Source organism: Bufo bufo, chromosome 1 (genome assembly GCF_905171765.1).
Source record: "Bufo bufo chromosome 1, aBufBuf1.1, whole genome shotgun sequence".
Lineage (NCBI taxonomy): Eukaryota > Metazoa > Chordata > Amphibia > Anura > Bufonidae > Bufo > Bufo bufo.
This window is the reverse complement of record NC_053389.1, coordinates 280,008,617-280,023,477: the sequence shown is the minus strand read 5'-3', so window position 1 is coordinate 280,023,477 and position 14,861 is coordinate 280,008,617. Positions and strand designations below refer to the sequence as shown.

The 14,861-nt window shown below is 45.8% G+C and overlaps 1 protein-coding gene across 4 annotated transcripts in view; it reads left to right on the top strand.

The window, feature by feature from the left end:
• The window catches only part of SGCD (sarcoglycan delta), an 836,092-nt gene that overhangs the window by 514,758 nt on the left and 306,473 nt on the right, over window positions 1-14,861 (top strand). For all 4 annotated transcript variants that reach the window (XM_040440010.1, XM_040440019.1, XM_040440029.1 and 1 more), the window contains one exon: window positions 14,538-14,723. In XM_040440010.1, coding sequence (XP_040295944.1) covers window positions 14,538-14,723 — 186 coding nt within the window. The remainder of the gene's footprint in view (window positions 1-14,537; window positions 14,724-14,861) is intronic.

The window sequence follows — 14,861 nt, the reverse complement described above, 5'->3', positions numbered from 1 at the left end:
TTGTGACAAAAAATAAAAACTTCCATGAACTCACTATGCCCATCAGCGAATACCTTGGGGTCTCTTCTTTCCAAAATGGGGTCACTTGTGGGGTAGTTATACTGCCCTGGCATTCTAGGGGCCCGAATGTGTGGTAAGGAGTTTGAAATCAAGTTCTGTAAAAAATGACCTGTGAAATCCGAAAGGTGCTCTTTGGAATATGGGCCCCTTTGCCCACCTAGGCTGCAAAAAAGTGTCACACATCTGGTATCGCCGTACTCAGGAGAAGTTGAGGAATGTGTTTTGGGGTGTCTTTTTACATATACCCATGCTGGGTGAGATAAATATCTTGGTCAAATGCCAACTTTGTATAAAAAAATGGGAAAAGTTGTCTTTTGCCAAGATATTCCTCTCACCCAGCAGGGGTATATGTAAAATGACACCCCAAAACACATTCCCCACCTTCTCCTGAGTACGGGGATACCAGATGTGTGACACTTTTTTGCAGCCTAGGTGGGCAAAGGGGCCCATATTCCAAAGAGCACCTTTCGGATTTCACTGGTCATTTTTTACAGAATTTGATTTCAAACTCCTTACCACACATTTGGGCCCCTAGAATGCCAGGGCAGTATAACTACCCCACAAGTGACCCCATTTTGGAAAGAAGAGACCCCAAGGTATTCGCTGATGGGCATAGTGAGTTCATGGAAGTTTTTATTTTTTGTCACAAGTTAGTGGAATATGAGACTTTGTATGAAAAAAAAAAATAAAAAATCAGCATTTTCCACTAACTTGTGACAAAAAATAAAAAATTCTAGGAACTCGCCATGCCCCTCACGGAATACCTTGGGGTGTCTTCTTTCCAAAATGGGGTCACTTGTGGGGTAGTTATACTGCCCTGGCATTTTCCAGGGGCCCTAATGTGTGGTAAGTAGGTAAATGACCTGTGAAATCCTAAAGGTGCTCTTTGGAATATGGGCCCCTTTGCCCACCTAGGCTGCAAAAAAGTGTCACACATGTGGTATCGCCGTATTCAGGAGAAGTTGGGGAATGTGTTTTGGGGTGTCATTTTACATATACCCTTGCTGGGTGAGAGAAATATCTTGGCAAAAGACAACTTTTCCCATTTTTTTATACAAAGTTGGCATTTGACCAAGATATTTCTCTCACCCAGCATGGGTATATGTAAACACCCCAAAACACATTCCCCAACTTCTCCTGAGTACGGCGATACCAGATGTGTGACACTTTTTTGCAGCCTAGATGCGCAAAGGTGCCCAAATTCCTTTTAGGAGGGCATTTTTAGACATTTGGATACCAGACTTCTTCTCACGCTTTGGGGCCCCTAGAATGCCAGGGCAGTATAAATACCCCACATGTGACCCCATTTTGGAAAGAAGACACCCCAAGGTATTCAATGAGGGGCATGGCGAGTTCATAGAAATTTTTTTTTTTTGGCACAAGTTAGCGGAAATTGATATTTTTAATTTTTTTCTCACAAAGTCTCCCGTTCCGCTAACTTGGGACAAAAATTTCAATCTTTCATGGACTCAATATGCCCCTCACGGAATACCTGGGGGTGTCTTCTTTCCGAAATGGGGTCACATGTGGGGTATTTATACTGCCCTGGCATTCTAGGGGCCCTAAAGCGTGAGAAGAAGTCTGGAATATAAATGTCTAAAAAATTTTACGCATTTGGTTTCCGTGAGGGGTATGGTGAGTTCATGTGAGATTTTATTTTTTGACACAAGTTAGTGGAATATGAGACTTTGTAAGAAAAAAAAAATAATAATTCCGCTAACTTGGGCCAAAAAAATGTCTGAATGGAGCCTTACAGAGGGGTGATCAATGACAGGGGGGGTGATCAATGACAGGGGGGGTGATCAATGACAGGGGGGGTGATCAATGACAGGGGTGGTGATCAATGACAGGGGGATGATCAGGGAGTCTATATGGGGTGATCACCACAGTCATTGATCATGCCCCTGTAAGGCTTCATTCAGACGTCGGGATGCGTTTTGCGGATCCGATCCATCTATCAGTGGATCCGTAAAAATCATGCGGACGTCTGAATGGAGCTTTACAGGGGGGTAATCAATGACAGGGGGGTGATCAGGGAGTCTATATGGGGTGATCACCACAGTCATTGATCACGCCCCTGTAAGGCTTCATTCAGACGTCCGGATGCGTTTTGCGGATCCGATCCATCTATCAGTGGATCCGTAAAAATCATGCGGACGTCTGAATGGAGCTTTACAGGGGGGTAATCAATGACAGGGGGGTAATCAATGACAGGGGGGTGATCAGGGAGTCTATATGGGGTGATCCCCACAGTCATTGATCACGCCCCTGTAAGGCTTCATTCAGACGTCCGGATGCGTTTTGCGGATCCGATCCATCTATCAGTGCATCCGTAAAAATCATGCGGACATCTGAATGGAGCTTTACAGGGGGGTGATCAGGGAGTCTATATGGGGTGATAACCACAGTCATTGATCACGCCCGTGTAAGGCTTCATTCAGACGTCCGTATGCGTTTTGCGGATCCGATCCATCTATCAGTGCATCCGTAAAAATCATGCGGACATCTGAATGGAGCTTTACAGGGGGGTAATCAATGACAGGGGGGTGATCAGGTAGTCTATATGGGGTGATCACCACAGTCATTGATCACGCCCCTGTAAGGCTTCATTCAGACGTCCGGATGCGTTTTGCGGATCCGATCCATCTATCAGTGCATCCGTAAAAATCATGCGGACATCTGAATGGAGCTTTACAGGGGGGTAATCAATGACAGGGGGGTGATCAGGGAGTCTATATGGGGTGATCACCACAGTCATTGATCATGCCCCTGTAAGGCTTCATTCAGACGTCCGGATGCGTTTTGCGGATCCGATCCATCTATCAGTGCATCCGTAAAAATCATGCGGACGTCTGAATGGAGCTTTACAGGGGGGTGATCAGGGAGTCTATATGGGGTGATCACCACAGTCATTGATCATGCCCCTGTAAGGCTTCATTCAGACGTCCGGATGCGTTTTGCGGATCCGATCCATCTATCAGTGCATCCGTAAAAATCATGCGGACATCTGAATGGAGCTTTACAGGGGGGTGATCAGGGAGTCTATATGGGGTGATCACCACAGTCATTGATCATGCCCCTGTAAGGCTTCATTCAGACATCTGGATGCGTTTTGCGGATCCGATCCATCTATCAGTGCATCCGTAAAAATCATGCGGACATCTGAATGGAGCTTTACAGGGGGGTGATCAGGGAGTCTATATGGGGTGATCACCACAGTCATTGATCATGCCCCTGTAAGGCTTCATTCAGACGTCCGTATGTGTTTTGCGGATCCGATCCATCTATCAGTGGATCCGTAAAAATCATGCGGACGTCTGAATGGAGCTTTACAGGGGGGTAATCAATGACAGGGGGGTAATCAATGACAGGGGGGTGATCAGGGAGTCTATATGGGGTGATCAGGGGCTAATAAGGGGTTAATAAGTGACGGGGGGGGGGGTGTAGTGTAGTGTAGTGGTGCTTGGTGGGACTTTACTGAGCTACCTGTGTCCTCTGGTGGTCGATCCAAACAAAGGGGACCACCAGAGGACCAGGTAGCAGGTATATTAGACGCTGTTATCAAAACAGCGTCTAATATACCTGTTAGGGGTTAAAAAAAACACATCTCCAGCCTGCCAGCGAACGATCGCCGCTGGCAGGCTGGAGATCAACTCTCTTACCTTCCGTTCCTGTGAGCGCGCGCGCCTGTGTGCGCGCGTTCACAGGAAATCTCGGCTCACGCGAGATGACGCCCATTGGCGTTAGTGTGACCTGGGAGCGCCGCAGAAATGACGCCTTTCGGCGTTAGCGTGGCGGCAAGCGGTTAATGGCCTATTCTCAGGATAGGTCATCAGTATCATATCAACATGGGTCTGACTCCCATCACCCCTGCAGATCAGCTGTTTGTAGAGGGCCAGTGACGACACGTTCATCGATCACGTGGCCTAGGAGCAGCTCAGTCCAATTCAAGTGAATGGGACTGAGCTGCAATACCAAGCATAGCCGCTATCCAATGGCTGTTGCTTTGCTTGGTAAGCTGCGGCCCCCTCAAACAACTGAGCAGCGGGGGTCCTGATTGTCAGACCCTCTCCGATCTGATGTTGATGATCTATCCTAAGGATAGGACATCAGTATCAGAATATTGGCTCTACATAACCTGTCCTATAACACCAAAGATTAAATACTATAAGTATCTTGCATGGAATCCGTACATGCAACTCCTATCAAGCTAAAAAAGCTACCATGCAAAAAGTTATTTTATAAACTTGAAAAATTTTATTGGGTAATCCACATATATTTTACATACTTATCATAAAATACATATAGCAGCAGACATGGAAAAAACTGAAGTATGACAAATATACTCAGCTCCAGACTAGAGGGCCTAGTACAATTATAGATAGCAATGTAAACATATATTAGACTCGGTATATAACCATACATTAATATCATGCAATTCACCGCTTATTGTAAAGACTGGTGACAAACATCTGCGAGGTCTAATACATTGTTACTAGCAATAATCATCAAGGTTACTGACCCAATCTGGAACGTGCCGCCCGACGATCGTTTCGCTGTGCTCTTCCTCGCGGGGCCTGTCCTATATGAAGATAACTCATGATCTTCAGAAGGTTGGAGACCTCTGTTCTAGCATTGTTGCAAAAAACTTTGTAACTCTCTCTCTTTATGATAAAAAGCTTGCACTGTAGACTGAGCAACGATATGTTCAATTATTCCAACAGGGAAGAGCCCAGGGGTGATGTTATATGTGAAGCCCCAAAGTATCTACTTTTTGCTATTATGGGATTTCTGATGGACCCCAGATCTGACTTTAATGGGTTGCAAATGGAAGCCATGGTGCTATTGTGAACAGAGCCTCATTGGCACTGATATGAGGGTATTGCAATGTTATTAGTTTAGTATTTTGGGCACTGTGATGGGAGCAGTGTTATTGGTGCAATATGGCATCTGAAAAATAACTTGTTATCTTTTCCATTTCTCAAAGTAACCAACTGTAGCGAGTTTCCAAATATTGGGAGACTAGGGCATCTAAAAAGGGGGCAAGCATAAAAATTCCAGCCATTCCAGTGTCGTTCTTGTACTAAATATACCTATTCCTGACACCCTAGCAGATCACTTTACTCAGACTCCAAAAAAAGATCTCATATGGGAAAAGATTGCATTAGACAGATGGTGGAAGAATAGTAGTGTTTCATTGTTTCTTTCTTCTCTTCTGGTAGCCTTCTGTAATGGAATGGTATATGTGATTTTCCAGAGATCCATATGTTATGCATGACTATCCATGGGTGACCACCCATCCCTCTCCCCCTCCCCCGAGTCAACTTATAGATCACTATTTTAGAAGGATAATCCAGCATTAGAAAGATGACTATCTTGAAAAAAACAGCCTCACACCTGTCTCTAGGTTGTATGTTGTATGTATGTTGTGTGCTATTGCCATGACAGAAAGGAACTATGTTTTTCTATACAAACCCTTTAAATGCGTCTAGTGAAGGCCTGAATGTATGAGCAGAAGTAAGAAGAGAACATACTCAAGAGTCTTTGATGCAATTTCTGAGTAAATATCTTATGCTTTAAATATACCTTGGACGAGTTATGTTCACTTTACAAGCGTATGCTGTCACAGGTACAGTATAGTAATTAGACAGTAGCAGGGAACACATTCTCTGGTAATTACCGGGGACATAGGTTGCTAAAAATTTTTCAAAGGTTGATGGATTCCAAAAAAATGCATATTATCTATCCAGCAGACAGTTTCCATGGACACGCAAGTAAAGCCTGAAAATAGATATATTCTAAGGTTGACCTGCGGCTCACATGCCAGTTGCCATTGATATCAGCCTAGTTTAGCCTATACACAAAACGATCCAGCATCCAGTAAAATCCTTAGGTTTTCCAGTTTCCATCAACATTAGAGATGAGTGAATTTTTTTAAAATTTGATTCGCCGGTTCGCCTAATTTCTTTTGAAAAATTTGGTTTAATCCAAATTTATTCGCGGCGAATTTAGTTAAAAAACTGCTATTTTCTGGCTGCAGAGAGCCTTTATAGTGGTGTAGAACAGTGTGCCTTGCAGTAACACACATAGGGAGTCTGCTTTGGTAGTGAAATAATACTGTGCTGTGAATCTGTATGACATGCAGGTGACAGGCGTTGCTCTCAGAATCACTGCACACTTAACTTATTTGTGCAGTCACGGGGTCAAAACTGACCAAATAACTCAAGTGTGAACTCAGCCTTACAGGTCAATGTTAGCGTCAAGAAAATGCACACTCCTTTTACACTGTCGCCAGCTGATTCCATATAGATGTCTACAGAACCTGTTCTATTAAAAGCTTATACAAGTAGAGTTCCCCGACAGAGTGGAGAGGGTGTCAGCAGTAAGTTAGTGTTGACGTCACTGATTATTTTGCCCTTCCTCTGATCTGTCAGAACAATAACCCACAAAAAGCGGATCCTGTCTGTTGAGCATCCGCCTTTGCTTGGTCAGCATTTCGTCAGTAATCCATCAGTATTGCTAATGCCAAAAGAAACAGGAGTGGATCAAAACAGAGATGACACGTGAATGGAATATTTTCATGTCTTCTGTGTTTTGTACCCACTACTGCTTTTGGCTACCAAATCACAAGCCAATTCTGATGGGACCATACAGGCCTTACAGCTGCTACACAGAAAGGATCCGTTGTGCTTCTCATTTTTCCTTCCTTCTGACAGATCAGAAGAAGGGTCAAATAAATGATGATCTCAGCCAGAACGAAAGACAAAATAGTGGCCCAGTCATGAAGTGGGGAGGATGGGAACAGCATGAGAAGTCCACAGAGTGGCCCTATGACATAGTGGTGAGGTGGAAGCAGCATGAGGAGACCACAGAGTGGTCCAATGAGAGAGCCTGGAGGTAGCGTCAGCATTAGGAGGAGGCCACAGAGTGGCAAGGTGACATAGTGTGGAGGTGGCAACAGCATCAGAAGACCACAGAGTGGCAAGGTGACATAGTGTGAACGTGGCAGCAACATCAGAAGACCACATAGTGGCAAGGTAACAAAGTGTGGAGGTGGCCGCAGCATGAGGAGACCACAGACTGGCACAATGACATAGTGTGGAGGTGGCAGCAGCATGAGGAGGCCACAGAGTGGCATGGCGACATAGTGTGGAGGTGGCAGCAGCATGAGGAGACCACAGAGTGGCACAATGACAGTGTGGAGGTGGCATCAGCATGAGGAGACCACAGAGTGGCAAGGTGACATAGTGTGGAGGTGGCAACAGCATGAGGAGACCACAGAGTGGCAAGGTGACATAGTGTGGAGGTGGAAGCAGCATGAGGAGACCACAGAGTGGCAAGGTGACATAGTGTGGAGGTGGTAGCAGCATGAGAAGATCACAGAGTGGCAAGGTGACATAGTGTGGAGGTGGCAGCAGCATCGGGAGGCCCAAGAGTGGCAAGGTCATATAGTGTTGAGTTGGGTGGCAATACCAGTACCCGCTAAAGATGGTGGGTTAAAGAAGGAGCACTTGGCATTAGATGTGTGGCATCAGGCGGGTGGCAGCATCAGAATAGTAGCTGAGGCAGGTAGCCAGAAGAAAACGGTCTCTTTTGTCAAAGTGTTGGTGTGGTATCATGGATGATCTAGTCTGATACATCAGGCATTAGTGGGTGGAAATCCTGGCTGATCCACCCCTGATTAATCTTGACAAAGGTCAGTCTCTCCACATTTTGGGTAGACAGGCGAGTTCTTCTTGTGGTAACTATGGCCCCCGCCGCACTAAACACCTGCTCTGATGCCACACTACTGGCTGGGCAGGACAGCTTTTCCAGGGCAAACTCTGCCAGTTGCGGCCACAAATCCAGTTTGGCTGCCCAGTAGTCCAGTGGATCTTCAATGATGGCTGGCAGGGTGCACTCCAAGTATGCCACCACCTGCTGGTTCAGGTTCTGCTCATGTCTAGCTGATGGTGAGTAGTTTCTTCACTATGCGGGTGAAGAAAGCTGCTCATCAGCGACTCTAGACAGGCTGCTGTTGATAGGGCTGGTACTGCTCCTGCCACCCCACCCCTCCCCAGCAGCCATGGCAGTGGAACGTGAGCACAGAGGGCCCCCCTGTTAGACCTGCGAGTGGATGGACGATGGCGCAGATAGGCAGCGGCCAACTGACTACATAGGATGTCTCTATAGTAGTTCAGTTTGTCCTCCCTCTCAGTGGGTGTAAAAAAGGCAGCTATTTTGGACCGGTAGCGAGGGTCCAACAAGGTGGAGAGCCAGAAGTCATCCCTCTGCCGAATAGTGACAATTCGGCTGTCACTACGCAAGCAAGTGAGTATGCACTGGGCCATTTGTTCAAGTGACTCGGAGGGACTCCCTGCCTCCATTTCCACTGCATACTGCCACGGTGTGTCTGTGTCCTCTGCCTCATATTCCTCATCGCCCTTTATCTCCTCTGGATGATCCTGCTCCTCCTTTCCTGTCACCTGTGTAGAAAAACCACCCATTTCGCTACACATTACTTGTGCTCCAATGTCTTTCTCCTCCTCCTCCAGTTCAGCCCCGACAGGGCTCATGTGGCCGTGAGATGTAAGCGTCACGTCTCCAGTCCCCTAACCAGCCAGATTTACCAGGACATGAAGCAGTGGAATGACATCGTTCATCCCGTAGTCCTGGCGACTGACAAATAACGTGGCCTCCTCAAAGGGCCTGAGCAAATGGCAGGTGTCACACATGATCTGCCACTGGCTGACATCGAAGTTACACAGGGGAGTACTCCTGTCCGCTTGGATCATCAAGAAACTGTTTATGGCCTTTCTCTGTTCATACAGTCGGTCCAACATATGGAGGGTGGAATTCCAACGGGTGGAAACATTGCATATCAGACTATGTTGGGGGAAGCTGTTCTGCCGCTGCAGCTCAGGGAGGGTGTGCTTTGTGGTGTACGAGTGGCTGAAGTGAATGCAAAGTTTCCTGGCCATTTTTCGAAAGTCTTCCAGATGGATGGAAGACTTCAGAAACCGCTTGACAACCAGATTGAACAAGTGCGCCATGCAGGGCGCATGGCTCATCCCTCCTTGACGCAGCGCCGACACAATGTTCTTCCCATTGTCGGTCACCATGGTTCCGATTTTCAGTTGTCACAGAGAAAGCCAGAATTCGATTTCTTGATGAAGGACATGGAGCAGTTCCTCCCCTGTGTGACTCCGTTCGCCTAGGCAAACTAGGTGCAGAACAGCGTGACACGGTTGTGCCCTGCACATGTGGTTTGCTGGAGGGGCACTGTGAATTGTTTCTGCAGTGGAGGCTGAGATAACGGTGGAGGATGAGGAGCCAGAGGCGGACATTGTCACAGGACCAACCGTGTGGCAACATGGAGGCGAAAGCGGCATCACCTGGCCAAGTTGCTGGTGTGGCTGTGCAGGAACCACTTTCACCCATCAGGCCATAAAGGACATGTATTGTCCCTGACCGTAGTTATAGCTCCACATGTCGGCACAGCCGTGCACTTTGGCAGGCACTGACAGGCTCAAGGACAGGCCCACCTTCTGTTCTACATGTGTGTGCATTGCTGGTACTGCCTTTTTGGCAAAAAAATGACGGCTTGGCACTCTCCACCTTTGCTCGGCACAAGCCATCAGTTCTCTGAAAGGTGCAGAGTCCACCACTTGGAAAGGGAGAGACTGCTGCAGCACCAGCAACTTGGACAGAAGCACGTTCAGCTTCTGCGCTGTTGGATGAGTGCACGCATACTGTTGTCTCTTGGCAATCGCTTTGGTGATCAATTGCTGACAGAATGACTGACGAGGAGTAGGAGGGCGAGGAGCAGGAGCATCAGGACCAGCAGATGATGGGAAGGACAGACAGCTCCCTTCGGCTGAGGTGGCGGAGCCTTGACTGCCTGAAACCGGGTGCATGCCACTGGGTGATGCACATGGGAGCCATGGTTCTCCCAGGCCACTTTATGGTGATGCTGCATATGTTGACGCAGGGCCGTGGTGCCAATATTGGCACCCTGGCCACGCTTTACCTTCTGCCCACAGATTCGACATATGGCAATGTTCACCTTACCACAAAACTGCCACACCGGCGAGTAGGTGATTTTTCCCCCAACTCTATGCACTGACTGACTACTGCCGCCGCTGCCTCCGTGAACCTGTGCACCGCTACTTCCCAGGCAGGTAGGCTCCTTCGAAGCGGGTGGTCTACCACTGGCACGTTTGGCTCCCGACCGCCCACTGCTGCCACCTTGCTGATTCCCGGCCATGCTAGCAACTTGCTGGCTCACAGGCAAGTTGCCGCTCGCAACACCAGCTCCCACACCACTCTCCTCAGCACTACTTACCTGCCTAGTGGAGGAAGTGGCGGATTTCTCCTCCAGATCTTGGCTGGGCAGTAACTGCTGACTGTCCTCTAGTAGCTCGTCCTCGCTGAAAAGTGGAACCAAGCCTACGGCATATAATATTTTTTGTGCTGAGGGACCTGAAAATGACAGAGGAAGGTTCAGGACAGGTGGGGGCACAGGGCCTGCTCCCGGGCCATGCCAACTAAGCATCGTGTCAGAGGAACCCACCGAATTTTGGCTGGGGGTGTCTGATGTCACTTGGGACAAAGTGGATGACCGAGTCAGCCATTCAAAAACCGCTGGGTTGCTGGTCAAGACACAACCGCTAGATGACACCGGGAGCTCAGGCCTCCTGCTGGGACCCCTGCTGTCAAGCCCCCTTACTCTGCTGTGATCTCTGCCTGTGCCAGAAACATTTTGGCCTCTGCCACTCCCCTGTTCAGGGCCTGGCTCTTCTCTGTCTGACATACTGTTTTATTAAATAAATAATTAGGAAATTAAAACAACCCACAAAAGGCTTTACAACAAATAACTGCACCGCTGAGTGGCAAATATATTTTTTCTTTTTCCACTAATACACGCCACAAAATGCTTTACAACAGATAACTGCACGCTGAGCGGCAAATATATATATATTTTTTCCACTAATACACGCCATAAAAGGCTTTACAACAGATAACTGCACCGCTGATCGGCGAATATATTTTTTCTTTTTTCACTAATACATTGTCACGGTCCCTCAGGTGACTGTTGTCAGGAAATCAAGGAGATTGGCTGAGCGTGGAGGAATCTAACAGCCTCCTTGATTTCTCTTGATTCAGTGTTGATAGGGTTAATGACCACTTCCCTTTTCTCAGCTGTTGCTCAGTGGCCATCACTTCTACCCTTTATAGTCTCACCCCACCCTTCTGACTATGCGGTTGATAGCTTCATTTGGGTTTGGCTGAGCTGGTGTGAGATCCTCTCTGGTGTTCCTGTTCTTCTATCTCTACAAAAGTTAAGTGTCGCGTTTGTTTGTCTTTGTTTTATTCCCTGTTGTTGTATCTGGGCCTGAGAAAGAGACTTCCATTCGTCCATCTGGGGAGGAATGGGTTGTCTCTGGTCCTATATTTATTCCAGGGCCTTATAGGGAAATCAGGGCCTAGGTATCCTGCTTATGAATATTGCTACCTTCAAGGTCTATTCATATTGATAGGTAGTTAGTGCCCAGACTAGGGTTGTCTAGGAGGTTACCTGTTTCTTCCCTAGTTTCCAGGCCCAGTTACTGTTCCCCTTCCCTCCTATGTTCAGTGTGGAGTTTCCCTCCCACACTGATCATGAAATACATACCACAAAAGGCTTTACAACAGATAACTGCACCGCTGAGCGGCAAATATATTTTTTCTTTTTCCACTAATACACACCACAAAAGGCTTTACAACAGATAACTGCGCTGCTGAGCGGCAAATATATTTTTTCTTTTTCCACTAATACACGCCACAAAAGGCTTTACAACAAATAATTGCACCACTGACCGGCAAATATATTTTTTCTTTTTCCACTAATATATGCCACAAAAGCCTTTAAAACATATAACTGCACTGCTGAACGGCAAATATATTTTACTTTTGCCACTAATACACGACAAAAAATGCTTTAGAACATATAACTGCACCGCACAAGGGCAAATAAGACGTAGAAATATTTCCTTGTAATAAACCCTGTTAATGCCTGTATCAATCAGCACTTGCACCCAAATAAGAACAGTTTGCTGGAATTACAGAGCTGTATAGTGGCAATTTGGATCCCCAGTCAGTGCAGAAAGGTGTAATCGGATTGTTCCTATATCCCAGGCTGTAACCTCCCCTACTGAACCCTTTCAACATAAAAGCTGTAGAATGATTCCTCCCTATCCTTTCCCTACACCTTGAATAATCTTTCCCTGCACTTGTAAATAATTTTTTTTAGCACAATTAAGTTTTTTCTAGCACTGTCCCTAGCGCCTGCAAACGTCTCTTTCTGCACTAAGTACACTGGTAAATGGCAGAAACTTAGATGGCTGACGCTATTTATAGGGTTGTGACATCACAGGGCTGGTTGGCTGCTGATTGGCTGCATGCATGGCAATATGGGAGATCCCAACTTCCCAGAGTTCCTTTCTCCATGTTTTTACACGTGCAGCAGCCATTTTAGGAAAAAATGTGATTCGTTACCACGAATCGCAAGGAAATTTGGCTTCGGTACGAATACAATTTTTCCTGAAATTCGGATTGAATTCCACTTCATCAGCTTCGATTCACTCATCTCTAATCAACATCCTTTAAAATAATCATCTCCGCATTGTATGATTTCATAAGAATTCACAAATACTGTAAAGCTTAAATGGTTACTGTTAGCTCAACAAACTTTGCATAAATTAATCGTACAGGTGAATATGAAAAACTTTGTGCTATATCTTATCAGAAAAAAATTTATTCTCCCCCCACCCTCCCCCTAAATTAAACTTCTCTGCTAGGTCCAGTTAAGAGACAAGATGCCCCCCAGCTTACTGAAGAGTTGGATTACATACTGCCCTCAGAATAATATGAGGAGGAGTAATCTACAGTGAGAGAGACAGAGAGAAAAAGGAACGCATGCTACCCATATGAGTCTATAGAAAAGGGATAAGGAATAAGGGATCTCTGATAAGATATATTACATAGTTTCTTATATTCACATTTACTATTGATTTATGCAAAGTCTGTTGAAATGATTTAACTGAATGCTGGACTGTTATATGTAAGGATTGTTGTTCCCGCTGACTCAAGGTGAGGCCCATGCATTGCATCTTCAGAAGGTGCTCGTTCAGTGAGGTTCTATAGTTTAGTCAAGGCTTCCACACATAGATTTGTGCATACAGTCAGACAAATATGACTATTAGGTAAACGTTTAAGCAGATTTATTTAGTTAGGATTGGAAAATGCCTGCCCATCTAATCAATGGAGTATTAGGCCATTGTGACTGCCAATATTAAAGGTGCATTAGGTGCACTGAAGGAAGATTTATAATGGCGGCACTATAGCTGGCCCATTTGTGGAGCCCTGAGACCGCCACTGGAGTATTTTTATTACTGATCATTTGTTTGTGACTGGAATAGTTATGGAGGTACTGAGATTAGTTCTGTTATTTTTGTACTGTCTGGAACCCCCATATGAGTGGCATTGGTGGATATTATTACTGATACAGTTTTGGGGGTATTCTGAGTGAACCTGTTATTGAGATTGACAATGTTATGGGTGCACTGTAATAGAGGCCCTGTAGCTAATATTAGTAGATATTATTACTGCCTCTGGTATGGGGGTATTATGAGTGAATCTGTTCTAGGGGTATTTAGATTGACAATGTTATGGTGCACTGTAATAGGGGAGCTGTAGCTAATATTAGTAGATATTATTACTGCTTTGGGTATGGGGGTATGAGGGTATTATGAGTGAATCTGTTCTAGGAGTATTGAGATTATCAGTGTTATGGGTGCACTGTAATAGGGGATCTGTAGCTGACGTTAGTAGATATTATTACTAATAATTACTTATTATTACGGGGGTATTATGAGTGAATTTGTTCTAGGGGTATTGAGATTGGAAGTGTTATGCATTTACTGAGGTTGGCTCTGTAATGAGGGTTCTATTGAGATTGGTAGTATTCTGTGTACACTGAGGTTGGCTCTGTAACGGGAACACCATGGCTGTCACTAGTGGGCAGTGTTACTGGCACTGTTATGGGGGTACTATGAGTGGACATGCTATGGTGTATTGAAATTGGTAGTGTTCTGGGTATACTGAAGTTTGCTTTACATAGGACTGCAGTCAAACATTCTGCATTATGAGATACAGAGAGCCCAAAGAGTCAGATGACAATTCTAGCTCTGCTTTATATGTACATGAGATGTGTGAAGTTTATCATATTATTGGTTTATATGGGATGTACATAGACTGCTGCTCTGACAATGCATATTGGTTGTATGTTTCCATAATTTAAATATAACCTGCTGAGAACCCATTACATATTGAATAAGATGCAGCTGGGAGCAGTCCTCCTTTGTACATTGTTTGCAATGCATTCTGGTAATTCCAGAGACACCGAGCAGAGATTTCCCTTGTAAAAGTCACAATGTGCTTCTCTGTTTCTGTTACAGATGCCTCAGGAACAGTATGCTCACAGGAGTACGCTCTCCAGCACCGAAGGACCCCATGTGTACAAGGTGGGGATATACGGCTGGAGGAAGCGATGCCTCTATTTCTTCGTTCTGGTCCTTATGATACTCATACTGGTGAACCTCGCCATGACCATCTGGATCCTCAAAGTCATGAACTTTACTATTGTAAGTAACCATGGAAACCAGACTATCTAGTCGGAATGGGAACAGAGGGGAGCTTCCTCATGGTGTGGAAAAAAGCAGCAGGAATGGGATTATCGCTCAGCGGGAGCTGTAGGGAGAACAATACGGAGGTTATGGCAG